The 13,997-nt window shown below is 41.5% G+C and overlaps 1 protein-coding gene across 1 annotated transcript in view; it reads right to left on the reverse strand.

Moving 5' to 3' along the window:
* The window catches only part of pde8b (phosphodiesterase 8B), a 42,021-nt gene that overhangs the window by 9,923 nt on the left and 18,101 nt on the right, over positions 1 to 13,997 (reverse strand). The window contains exons 3-12 of the mRNA XM_080509677.1: positions 9,728 to 9,918; positions 7,865 to 7,924; positions 6,895 to 6,952; positions 6,549 to 6,637; positions 6,178 to 6,256; positions 5,842 to 5,982; positions 5,672 to 5,760; positions 5,531 to 5,585; positions 1,342 to 1,393; positions 573 to 650 (exon numbers count right to left, since the gene is read on the reverse strand). Of these exons, the coding sequence (XP_080365803.1) occupies positions 573 to 650; positions 1,342 to 1,393; positions 5,531 to 5,585; positions 5,672 to 5,760; positions 5,842 to 5,982; positions 6,178 to 6,256; positions 6,549 to 6,637; positions 6,895 to 6,952; positions 7,865 to 7,924; positions 9,728 to 9,918 (892 nt within the window). The remainder of the gene's footprint in view (positions 1 to 572; positions 651 to 1,341; positions 1,394 to 5,530; positions 5,586 to 5,671; positions 5,761 to 5,841; positions 5,983 to 6,177; positions 6,257 to 6,548; positions 6,638 to 6,894; positions 6,953 to 7,864; positions 7,925 to 9,727; positions 9,919 to 13,997) is intronic.

Genomic DNA, 13,997 nt, shown 5'->3' on the forward strand with positions numbered 1-13,997 from the left:
ATATTAAACTAGGAGTTTGTAAGCATCCGCCCATCATTAGGAAGATTTATGAATGAAAGAGGAGTTTATGAGTGAAACCCTCGGAGAGAACGATGAGAAAAGTAAATCTCAGTATGACGTGCAAAGGAAGTGAAAGATGAATCAACGTGGTTCGATTAGGAAAACGTGCCGCACGTGAGGCAGAGGGGCGGCAGCACGCCGGCTGAGTGACCTGAAAATAGCAGAAACTACGTCAAAGACATTTCAGGAGGGAGGCACGCATGCCATCAGCCCACAGCATCTCTCTCTTTAGGATCTCTTTAGTTCAAGTACCTACCATAACAAGGTCTGACTCACTGAGTCGCTGCTGGCCACCCCCCCCCCCCCCGCTCTCCCCTCCATTGATAATTTCTTTCTCAAGCCGTTCTTCCTTTGTGCTCCTTCCTTCACCTTGTTCTTGTTGCATTTATCTCACTCACTCGCTCTATTGTTTTATCCTTTCAGCAGAAAGTGGCGCTCCATTCCATTCCAATTGTGGCTCTAAAAAAAAAAAAAAGAGAGAGAGAGAGATAATGCACTTTGAAAAGGCTTACCGTCACTACCACGAGAGCTGATCGATCTGGCGTCTATCGAGTCTTTCCTGCGGTCTCGGTGACGTAAAGAATGGCACTCTGCAGAGGGAAGTAATGGACAATAAATGCACATTAAGTATTGTCCAATGAAGTGATGTACTTTTTACTGAACATGCGATGCCTCAGTAATTAATGTAATTTCATAACAGTGCAAATGAAAACCTAGTCGATGTTTTTTGGACTCTAAAAGTGACTAATGAAGACAAACCGTGGGTAAAATATTCTTAGGTTAGGGTTTGGCATTCACTTCCTGATATAGACATAAAGAAGTGTCCTTTTTTACTAACGATTTCATTCACAAAATAAAATGTTTTCAAATGTTTTTGCCTCAAGACTAATCCGTCAAGTGTTGGTGATGCACATATTGTGGATACGGGCTAATGCTAATGTCTTTCGGGCAGCTTTCAACATGACTTAGTTCAGGTGCAATGAGGTGCCTGTCTTTCACTAAACAAGACTTTTTTGTGAAATAGCAGCTTCTGCTGATGCTGAAACTAACTCAGCAGCCAGAAACGAGAAAGCCAGCGGCCCTCAAACCGAAAGTGTCATGTCAAGTGTCAACGAGCTCATTCAAACTCCAGTAAGTGCAACAAGAGCTTAGCGAAAAGGTAACAGAGATTCTCTTCACGGCTTCGGATAATGCTTAAAGCTCAAGTGAGCGGGACAAAAAGAGACCGCACGTACAATGTCGGAACGTGATTAAAAAGCTGTCCGGAATGTGTCAAGTTACCTGACTGAGAATGCTCGCCGCTGCATCGCTCTTCTTTGTTGGACTTGTGGACCTGAGAGACAAGAGAGCAGGAGACGGTTCAGGTTAAGAGGAGCTCCGCTGGTTAGCTTTCCGCTGCAACAAATAGAATCACCCTGCATCCCGAACGCAGCACACGATGAATCCTGGTGGTTAAAGCCGTAAACTTCAAACTCTTTACTCTACGGCCTTCATTATAAAAGCAGAGGTGGAGGAAGTCATCAGACGTATTGGAGTGATAGAGCAAATAATAACTTGGCAAATAAAAAGAAAGAAAAACACAGTATGTGAAAGTGTGATGCCTTAATATAATGTCCAGAAAGAAGATGTCACAGTTTGCCAGCTGAGGAATCCTTTCTTTCACAATAAAACAGATGTAATAATAAACAGTGCAAGAATTATACATGCATAGGGAATGTTCCATCGATCTATTAGCATTGACCGCTTTCAGAATGTTGCGTAATCGAGGAGACAAGCCCCCATATTCCATGTTCGTGACGGCAAATATGGAGTCGTGCACGTCTTCCCTTTATGCCTGTGTGAGTGAACTACTGATACGCGTTAGATCAATAGTTGACTCTAAATTGGCCGGGATTGTGGTGAGCGTCCGTCTCGCTACAAATTAGCCATGAGATTGACTGAGACACGGTGACATGACACCAATGTCAGCGAGAGCTGGACTCAGAGTTGAGAAATTGGTTATAGAAAATGACGAAGGAAGTAGAAAGGATGGCTGAACATTCTGCAAAAAATACTTTTACTTCACACATTTGAAAGCCTGGATTTGTAGATGTGGCATCACTATTTTCCATCATCTTCTCAGTTTCTGTCTTTCTTGCTGTCCTGCATTTGTTTATTCTTTTATTTCTTTGCTTTAACTGAGGATGTGTTGACCGAACGCTGATCAGCAAGACGATGACAATTGAAAGTAACGCTCTCCCTGAAAAACATTTCCCCCGGGTTTGTAGGAATCTGTTTCCCTGCAGGTGACAGTGTGTACAGTACATCCTGTTAGTCACACACAGGTTATGTTAATGTGGCGGTGTGGAGCCTCTAATCTCGTTAAAGAAGATTTTCCTCACCCGGTGACTCACTGCACCTCTACAACTTGCTGACAGAGCGGGACGCGTGTTTACGTAATGATTCATGTTCACAGCAAAACATGCTGCAATATAAGTCAACGACTTGTGATTGAATACGTCATAAGCTCAGATATTGGCAATATTTCAATGACGGATTGCTTTTGAATCAAATAACTACATTTTCGCTTATTCAAAAAAAGTCAGTTAAATTCTGAGGTTTGTCGCTCTCAGGTCTCTTGTGTCTCCCAGGTTGACTAAATAGGATTAAGACAGCATAAACTTTTCTAATGACATCCAAGGTTGCCAGATGTAGCTCGCTGCATTGTAATAAGCTTCTTGGGCTGAAAAGCACAAATAGATTTATAAACAAAAAAAATCCAATAAAATTATATTTTGACTTAGCTTGGAAATAGTTGATGAATAATTAAGAGTCAAACAAAAGTGAACCTGAACGGGACAAATACTACAAACTAAACAACGCAATGAAATTAAATGTGTGCTCCACAGCCAAACGGCTGGGCGGGATGAAGACGAGAAGCGATGTCTGGTTTTCAGCGCTCAGTGACGAGACACAATCAGATCAGAAGTACCAGCGGTATCCTGACAAGACCTCTGTGGCCTTCGGTTGCTGGACGGATGTTGTCTCATCAAAGAGAAAACATAGCTCACGTTACATGACTCACTTTCAAACTGGCCCTCAATACTGAACTTTAGCCCCTACTTTGCAATCGTTTAACGTGATGATGCTTTATTTTAAAGTCTGTTGTTTAACGTTGTTGTTGGTACTGCGAGTTTCGCTGCAGGACTGTTGGCAGCTTTTTTGTAAAGTAATAGCAAATACGATAAAGTTATTTATTATTTTGCAAGTTAGTTTTCATCTAGGTAGAATAGGGAATTTTTTTTCAACTAAGCAAAACCATATTTCTGCACTTTACATGTGACACATTGAAATGAGTGCTGTTTGCATAAGTTTGGAAGATTTTTGTGTAAATAATAACAATGGCTACTTTTGCTTTAAGTGTATCATATATTGACTTAAACACTGATGTTTTTGCTACCCTTTGCCTTAGAAAAGCACCTTTTACTGCAACACCATTCAATTATGTTTTTCATTTGAAATATTGTGATACCATATTCGATCACATTACCACTAAAACTGGTGATAATAAAAACACAAGACACTAAATAGTGTGTGTGACGACATAATGTAAATCCATTGAGAACTATATTCCAACCAGAAAGAAGATACATTTTATACATAAACCATGAAATATGTGTGATTATGGCCATACACACAAGGCATACTGTATATTAGTGTGATTTAAAAAAAAAAAAAGGAATTTGTTTCTTCAAAAAGTCTTTAGTATTTATTTATTCACAAATATAGAACATTTTTGACAAGCTGTGATGTAGTTTAGTCAGTTAACTATTTATCACAAATTTTCTCCAGCCTGGTAGTGTTGGTTAGAAAGGTTTTGTTTTGTTAAATTTTACTTTTATAGGTAAAGCTTGTAAAGCTATTTTTTTCCAAAATGTTTTATTTAATGCACTATAACCGGAAGCCTTTCTTCTTTTTGAGACATTTTCTTTTCTTAAGAAAACTTTTGATCTATCATATTTGTTCGCAATTAATATACATTTGCTTGTTTATTTTTTCTCTTAGCTGCTACTTTTACTTTATGTTGTTCCCTTGCACCAGGTACACAAATCTCCTATTTCAAAACATCCACTAATGTAAAAGGTGAAAGTTGATGAATCATTTAAAAAAAACAACAACAACATTATTCCTCCTTAACACATTTTGATGAGAGAGAATTCAAAGGGCCACGATCATAACGTGGTTTAATTGACCCAGCGCAGCTCGGGTTGTGGGGGATGACTTCCATGATTAGGAGAATGGGATCAGCTCCTGCCATGTCGGAGGATTCCCGATCCCGGGCGGCAGGAATGAATGCCATGTGGCTTTGGCAGGCAGACGCCAACGGCTGACTCACCTTATGCACACATGATGAAAGAGAGCAGCGAGCTAAAGCGAGTCCCTGTGTAGCGCTGCCAGGCGTATAAATAGCCCTGGCGCCTGGCTGCTAGCCTCGCTAGGCCTTAGTGGGGAATCCTGGTGCTTAGCCGTAGCTTAGCCGTAGCTTAGCGTAGTATGACGTTACTGGCCAAGACCCCAGCTGAGCACAGCGACTCACCTGCTTCAGAGTCGGTGAGCTGGAGGCCCGTGAGGCAGCAATGCGCCGTTATTTAAGTCCGATACTCCAGTTTACTTTGAGCATTTATGTAAAAAAAGAACTGCCAGCAGTTTGCAATCCATGACCAAGTCGTTCACTTGTTCATGAGGGTTGATTGGGCCAAGCTGTACTGAAGCATTACGATGACTGACATTTGTTTAAGTTCCACAACAGAGAGAAAGAAGAAAGAAAAAACACAAAACCTCACTATTAAAGTTTTTTCTTTGGCAAATGACTTTTTGCTGCCAGAAGGCTTATGTGCAGAGGATTTATCATGTGAGCTTACAAATCAGAGTTTTAGGCACATTTCACAGAAAGCGTTTGGAGGGCAAAGTTTGTCGCGAATGTTGAGGCAGCACAACGGGGACACGCAAAATGAGGATGGGGATTGTTTAACTAAGATGTGTAAACGCTTGTTCAGGTAAATAACCATATTTGGTAACTCCAACATTATTTTCTTGTTCCTTTCAAATGGACACTGATAGTCTGGAGTTTGTGAGAATTCCAGAATCCATGAGGGCCCTAAAATTTGATGAGCATTCGCGATTGTCTTATAGTATACAGCACCCTGAAACGGGCTAAAATAAAGTCAATACTAAAAAACTTAAACATTGAAAATCCTTTAATTGAAACAAAGGCAGTTCTTCATTATTTTTATCTTTTGAGTTTGATTTTTCGTGTGTAAATTTACTTATTTATTTATTAAGTTATTCCTCATTATGGCTTTAATTTAGATAAAAATAGATTGTTTAACATCAATTTGATGTTGCTTTTGCCATTTTAATATTTAATCTTGTTTGTTTGTCTTTTTGAAGGTATTTATATTGGATGATGTATGATGGAGACTTGACTCACCTGATTATTGTTGTCAATATGAGGCCTCTTGATAGCTACAAAATGTCGAATCTTTCTGCAGGAAGACAGACGTAAGTTCAAATAAGCCCTTTGATTCATGCTGAGCTCATGATAACCCTGTTGAATTCTTTTTTTCCTTACCCTCCTTGGCCGACGACAGGCGTTATCTTCACGTGTTGCTGTATGCTGTCGCCCGCCTTCTTCCTGGCGTAGTAAATACCTTGCCATTCCTGTCAGCCAGAGACAGCAAAGCTCAGGGACACTGGATCACCTGACGGGTGATGATGTTTGCTTCATCATAGGTGACTGACCTTTCCTTTTTTGATACAGGTATTGATGGTGTCCAGCAGGTCTGCTCTGTTCTTGTCGCTTTTGGGAAGTTCAGTCAGTTCCTTCCCAATCAACTCGCCCTTGTGGTAGCCCATCATCCGTTCAAATGCCGGGTTCACATACTGGGACAAAAAATTAGATTTACAGAGAGTCACTACTGTTCGATTTCCTGAAACTGCTCATTGAGAACAATTAAAAACAAGAATGACATGACTGTGTTATCGTAATAAAACAATCGTGTGTCAATAACAAGTGGGTATAAGCAAATGGAATTGGATCGAGTTGCATTGCACATGTATGTACAGTATATGATCTACCTGTATGATGTGGTCCTCACTGGTGATCTCCACAGCTTCCTGACAGTGCTCCAAAGCAGTGAAGACAGAGTTGCAAGCCCTGCAAGTTAAAGAAACCCTCAACTGTGACTCAAGAAAAAAGGTTTCTGCACCAAGTTGTGCACAGTGTGTGTCTGATCATGTAGACACACCGATCAGCCATAAGTTTAGGACCATTTGATAGGGCAAGTGATTTACACACATCTCTTTATCATTAATCCTGATAGTATGTCAGCAAGTGAACATATTGCCCGCTAAGTTGATGTCTTGGACACAAAAAAAAAGGCATAATGTTTTGGCTGATCGGTGAACATCTGCATGGTTTCGGGTCGTTTTTTCTTTCTTTGCCGTACCTGAGTTTGAACTGACAGCGCACCTCCCCGTGTTCAATCTGTATGAGTTCATTATAGCAGGCTGCTACACTGCTGTTCTCCACAAACCTCTGGAGACCAAACAAGGTTAAGTGGTGTTTGGAGGAGAAGGGGAAAGAGTGAGAGAGGGGAGTGGAAAATTCAATGAGTCAGTATTCACTTGGTAGCGAGTTGTTCTGAAATGTTCGACGTCATTTTCACACCATTAGGCACCGCCGACAAGAAGAGCTCGTTTGAAAACTGGCAACATGCTGCTATTTCAGAGTATGAAAAAAAAAAAAAAAAGGCCTTTTGGAGAAGCAAACACAACACAAGTTGTTGAACGTACTCTGCTAAATCCAGCACAGAGGAGAGGAAGAACAGATGGCTCTTCCTGGTCCGGCGGGCTGTACAGTGACAAAAAAGAATTATTACCATCACAAACCACAAACATTTGTCAAGAACATATCTCCAGTGTAAAGAAAACAATATAACTTAAAGGCCCCGAAAGCAGCTTCCTGCTATGAGTGACTGTATCCTGCGTGATACAGAGTGAGTGATTCCACCAAACAGAGTTCTGTATTTCCTTTCACATTACGTTTTTCCATTTTTCATTTTTTATTTTGTCTTCAGTTCACTTGGAAGTGTCATTGATGTCAAGCTCTCTTAAATAAAAGTTAAAAGTTAGGTAGTTTTGTATGATTAACGTTTATTTTTAGATAGAATAAAGGTCTACAAGTAGTTTTAATGTGATTTTATTCGGCATATTCGAATGGGCGTATGCATGGTGCACACAGATATGTGTAAATATCGGTGTGAATATTTTCAAATACATTTTCTTTTTGGCTCATCAGCAGCCAGCAATATGATGAGGCTGATGCCACATTTTAATCAGCACTTTTTTATGGGATTTTTTTTGGCCAATAAAAAAGAAAATTGGACTTTAACAAATGGAAGGGCCTAGAAAACACACAAGCGATAAAATTATATATTTCGAAATGGATCAACTGAGCAGATAAATAAGGATTTTGAACAGTGAATGAACTTCTCCCCTTGCGTGAACTACTAAAATATAATTTAAAATTTGGTCTCTTCATGAAGTAACACCTGTCAAGCGTATATTTTTTGAAAAGCAACACCGACAAAGGAAGACTTCATGGTCAGGCCTACAGGGGTATTAAAGACTATGTTTTCAGTTTCACAAATATTTTTAAGCTTAGCATAAAGAAACATTTCCAGGTTGCTTTTTTTTTAAGCCTCACCTCACAGATAACCCTGTCGATAACACAGAATGTAAAATTTTACCAAAGCAAACTTACTTTTGTGGTAGAACAGCAAGAATAACTGTGTTTTCGGAGGGCTTTGTGGCGCGGATCATCCTGTGAAATGAAACGAATGCTGATTAGAAGGCAGCCGGGGTGTCAGCGGGAGTTCACTTCATCCACACTCTGAGCTCAGGAGAGGCGGCTTGGACCCGGGCTCGGGCAGGATAAACATGTGGGCAAATTGGGGCTGATGTCATGACCACAAAGGAACGGCAGAACATTTCTGCGCTTTACACAGAAACACCAAACACAACATGTGCTTTAGAGGTTCGGCCACAAAGCCACACGGCTGGCAGGGCGTACGGGAAAGTGGCCTGAAGGAGGAGGAGGAAGAGGAGGAGGAAGAGGAGGAGGAGGGAAGCGAGGAATGAGCAGACAGTGACGGAGAGTGATGGAGGAGATAGAGAGAGAGAGAGAGAGAAAGAGACAGGAGGGTGAAAATGGTGATGGAGCGACAGAGCAGCGGACAAATAGGGAGGAGCAGCCAAGCCGTGGAAATCAGGAGACAGGAGAGATGAATGCATCTGTTCTTTTACTCTGGGAAATAATGAAGCACTTACAATAAATCACTCAACAAAATATACGGCGGTGGCTTTCTGTGTCGAGCTCTGGACGGGTCAGCACTGCATCTAACAATAACTGAAAACCCAAAAGGGTCTGCAGAAAAGACTAAATCTAACAGAACGAGCTGTCACGAGTCTCAGCTAAAATAATAAGGAATGAGTTGTCTTTTAAACAGATGTCAGAAGGCTGAAGGGAATCCAGCTTTCATTCGTCATTTGCATTAATCATTGACGGCACTAAATCAAGACGACGGCATGAAAACCAAGCAAATATTTTGAAGGAACTGGGCAGGAAAGGGAGGAAACAGTTTACGATGTGCAAATTTGAACGAAAAGCATGACTAAAAATACTTCCTAAATAAATCCTGAAGTGCTCACGCAGCGCCGACAGTAAAAGGAGTCAGGCCAGTGTGACCGGCGCGACTTCAGCGAACAGCTGAGAACAAGGAACGAATGGAGTTATTCTACAATCAAATGATTCTATAAAAGACTGGCCCGGGGCGTTCAGTGTGAAAAAAGAAAATTAAATAAACCCAAAAGAAGTCGAGACATACAAAGGTCTTCATGTGTTTCTCTCTGGGCCACAATTCAGCTTTCATCTCCACAAACAAACAAAATGCAGTTCAATATCATATAAACGTCCCTCTTTTGTAACTGTAGTATCAGCTGCCACTTTCTGAACTGAAAGGACCTGTTTGATTACAGAAAGCTCTGTGTGCTCTACGTAAAGAGGTCTGTGGTGCTTCTCCTGAACACCAGATGGCACCAACAAGCCCTCCACAACAAATTAACATAGAGCTTTTAATCACACTGAGCCCTGATCAATGTGGTGCAAAATTGATTTCTGTGGGAAAGACTAAAAATCTCAGCACTTGATGATTTTACTTTTCCAAATCACGCCGAAGAACAACACAAGAAATCTAGTTCATTGTGGTAAAAACACAATCTGACTGAGCGCTAATATTGTTTTTATTCGACGAAATGATGATCATCTTATATTGGTATAATACCCACAGATGGTCACAGTGTCTCTTCTTCTGTAGTAACCTGGAAGCAGCTAAATGTGGAAAATACAATACTTTCAACAAATGAAAGAACGCTGACTAAGCTTAAATATAACTCATATTGACTTGCATTTAGAGCTCTATCGATGGCTGACTTGATGGCATTTTGGGGCCGTTATTAGCTTTTCTTTCCTCCTACAACCCAAATATATGCTTCATTGGTTAGTTCTAATTCTAAGTTGTGATTGGCTTAGCATATTTGATATTGATATCAATCAATCAAGACTCACTGGCAGACCGCCTCAGGCTCGAAGTAGCGTGAGTGACGTCCATCGATGACTATTATCTCGTGATGCTTGTCGAGGAAACACTCAACTGCGGACTCGGGCGTGCGGGCGATGTTACACCTGAACCCGGCGCGGTCGCACGCCCACCAGAAGGCATCGCTTTGGCTGTCCTCCTTAGCGAACACCAGCAGGACCTGAGGAAAGGTGAAGGAAAGACACACCGGGGTGAGACAAAGTATTACTGTGACACTGTATTTATCGCTGGGACAAGAAGTAGTCCAGGTTTTAAGTTCTCTTGGGTTACATGCCGATTTCCTTCCACAGTTCCAAGACTGACAACGATATATATACAGTATATGTCAGACCAAGGAACACACCAGACCGATCAGGGACAAAGCTGTGAAGAAGTTTAAAGCAGGGTTACGTTACAGTAAGCATTGTGCAATCCATCACCCGTAAACGTAAATAATACAGCACGACAGCAAGCCTACTAAAATATGGCCGTCCACCTAAACTGACTGGCTGTGCAAGGAGAGCATTGACCAGAGAGGCAGCCGAGAGGACCGTGGTGACTCTGGAGGAGCTGGAGACATCTCCAGCTCAGGTCTATCCGCAGGACAACTATCACGTCATGCACGCTACGCTGCAAATTGAGTGGCAGGAAAGAAGCCATGAAGCAAAGCCAGAAGAAGTCCCGTTTGCACTTTGCCACAAGCCATGTTGGGGACACGGCGCACATGTGGAGGAAGGAGCTCTGGTCAGGTGAGACCAAAATTGAACTTGTGACAGTAAATGTGTGGCGGAGAATCACCCTGAACACACTGTGAAACATGGGGGTGGCAGCATCATGCTGTGGCGACGCTTTTCTCCGGGAAGTCTGGGCAGATTACATCAGATTATATTTCTGGATATATTGTGGCAAATTGTAGTTCAAGAGGTATGAATTCTTGAACCTCAGTGTGATGCATTGTACAAAGTTTTAACCACCTTTATTTTGTGTGTGTGCGGGTTAGGGTTTGCCTGCATGTAAGATCTGTGTGTATATGTATATATCAATTATTAATTAAAAACTATTTACCAGCTTTAATTTTGTTATGATTAATCCAAGATGAAAACTCCAATATACATGCAGATTACTTGTCTTTCAGTTCGTCTAATTCAAAATGTAACAGCAGTCGTCGGGTTAGGAATTCGAAACAGCTTGTTCATTTTTACAGTCTACACCTCTACTCTTTGCACAGAGCACGCCTGGAAGGACTCCAAGCGCCCCGCACGGTTCTAAAAATGGAGTTTGAAATGAATGGAAGCGGCGGTGAAATTATCACGAGCACGTAGACGTCACCATGACGCCGCTGTCTCGTGCTGTATTATTCTTTCAGCTAAAACCGAGAATCAAAAACAAATTCTGCAATTTCACATGTGAAGCCTGCAGAGCACGGACTGTTGGTTTTGATCCCACACTGTATTTTAACCACAGAGCACTCCGGCCACCTCTGCTGTGCAGCGGCGAGGAAACACAGCACACACACACACACACACACACACACACACACACACACACACACACACACACACACACACACACACACACACACACACACACACACACACACACACACACACACACACACACACACAGCCAGAAGCAATAGCACTCCGCTCTGCCTCGCAGCAGCATCACCTCCTGACTCGCTCTAAGAACAACAAAGGATAGAGTGGCACAGGCAGAGCATGGAGGTGAGAGAGAGAGAGAGAGGGGGGGGGGGGGTGAGTGAGTGCATGAAACAAGTATGAGCAGAACAAAAGCATCGACACTGTCGGCTTCCTGCACGGTTTTACTGTAAAATCTGGTGGAGTGATATCAGTGGATGTCGTCCGCATGGGGCCTGTGTCAATGAGCGGGAACAGTGAAAACTTGGAGTTTGGCTCCAAAGAGAGTCACTTTCACAAAGTGAGCCAAGTTAAACTGTAGTTCAGTTAAAGTTCATTAAAGATCTGTAAACTACATCTGCTGGCTGGAAGGTTTTTTTCTCCTGAAACTTTAAGTTTATTCCCGCTCTCTCCATCATTTCCTTCCTCTTTAATGTTAGTTGTTAAAGTTGAATTCATTTGCACGAGCTTACATCGGGGGATCTTTATAAACACTGACTAATGTGAAAAGTGTAGGGTTGTAGCGAGAAGATTCCTGGTCTGACATTGATGTGCCGATGAGGAGACTTGTCAGTGTGGAGATTGCATGTTCTCTCTCCATTTGTATCGGTTTTCTCCACGGGTCTACAAAAGCATGTATGTACAAGTAAAAAGTGGTGTGTTCCAGAAATTATTGACATTGTCAATCGTCACATTGTCAGATTAAGTTTATATCTAAAGTCGAGGAAAGGAGTTTAGACACAAGGCCAAGCTACATGGACATCCCTGTCAGATTGGGTTTATTATGAATCCATTCAACATCCTCGAACTGATTGCTCTGAAACCAAAACGTCAGGATTGGTCACCACAGAGCTGATGTGCTGATGTAGTTTAGCCTTGCTGGAACACGCTTTTTGTTGGGTTACGAAAGTCAGGAAAGTGTAAAAACAACAGGTGAGAGTGGCGAACGGAGACGTAAAAAGAAGACGAGGACAGAGGAGGGAGAAAGCGGGGTTGTATTGGTGAGTGCCTGTGAAAGGTCTACAGTCTTTGATCCGGCGCTGGCTTGTGTAACCACGGTGCTAGCATGTGAAATTCCACACACAGCGTACCCAGCGGGCCCTGGGGCGACGCAGACCGCACACATCTCTGACCCGCCACCCAAACATGTCACCAATGATAAGCCTGGTAGGAGGCGCCGTTGGTCTTAATACCCCATCTCATGTACACACAAGTGAAAGAGATTTAAGCCGCGCTCCGTCATATCTGTAAGACGCCGCTCCGAAATATAACTCACTGTTAATGGTACACAAATTCACAATCATCTGGCTACAGGAGCCCATACGATCACTTTTTTTTTCCATTTTGAAAGAATCCGTCATTGCAAAGAGTCTCCAGTCCCTCTCTGCCTTGTGGTTTGTCTGAAATACATCAGCTGGCGCGGCTTATCTTTGACTGCCGCTGTGAGCTGACTCACATTCGCAACAGTTCAAATCTTAATCTGCCATCTTTGCACACGCCGGCCAGATGCCGTCTTGCACTGGGAGACTCCCAAACACAGAGAGGTGTCGCCGGGTGAACCGACACCGATGATCGGTGATCGGTGTGTGGGAGCGGTACACGTAATGGTCAAGTGTGGCCAATTTGAAAAACATTACACACATTTCTCAACTCTTTTACATAAATGTAATATTTTGATTATAGCTCAAGGGACATTGTTATTATTTGTGTTAATTTTGTTGTATTTCTTGAATTTTGTAGTTGTAAATTAAATTAAATTAAATTAAATTAAATTAAATTAAATCAAATTAATTAAAAAAATTATAGTTGTATATATACAATATATTTGCAAAGGAAAACACAAAACCTTATCGCACTTTGTACAGACTATTCAAAATCTTAACTTTAAAGAGATTGACGCTGTTTTCATTAATGACAAAAGTAACCGACACATCAGCACTTTTTTTGTTTAGTTTAGTTTTTTTTTTCTCTGTAACTTGGTCATAAAAGGTGAGCAGCCACGTGAGCACGTTGTTGCACACAGACTTTATTACATTAAGCAGACTATAAAGTCTGAGGCCTTGTAAATTTCAATCAAGCCATTAACCTTTGGACAGCCACCCAGGATTTAGAGGTCGTGAAAATAAATGCTAAATTATTTACGTAGGGTACATAAAAAAAAACAAAAAAAACATATACTGGTGTTATAATCAAATCCCCCCCCCCAAAAAATATGACAGGATTATAAAGTTTATTTATGTAAAGATGAAAAACATGTTTTAAATGACTTTTTATATCCCAATTGCTGAACAGACTTTTCGCTCCATTTGTAATTGTGTTTTATTCCTGTTAGGTTCCACTGTATTGCAGACACCCTGCAGGTTAAACACATTAGTATTGCAGTATTTTGAAACATGCGTAAGAATTATGATAATATATGACTTGTTTTACATTTACTTATCTGTGTAATGACTCAAACGCATGAATCTTTAGATAAGGCACAGGAGGCGGGTCGTAGAGAAGTTGAAACTCTCCAGAGCCGCGAGGCTGCAGTAAATGTCAGAGAAACCTCCCAATGTATAACTCTCTCCTGCAAAGCATTTTATCTCTCTTTTCATCTTTCTATTCCAGTGGAAGGAGAGGG

This window comes from Blennius ocellaris, assembly GCF_963422515.1.
Source record: "Blennius ocellaris genome assembly, chromosome: 15".
Taxonomy (NCBI): domain Eukaryota; kingdom Metazoa; phylum Chordata; class Actinopteri; order Blenniiformes; family Blenniidae; genus Blennius; species Blennius ocellaris.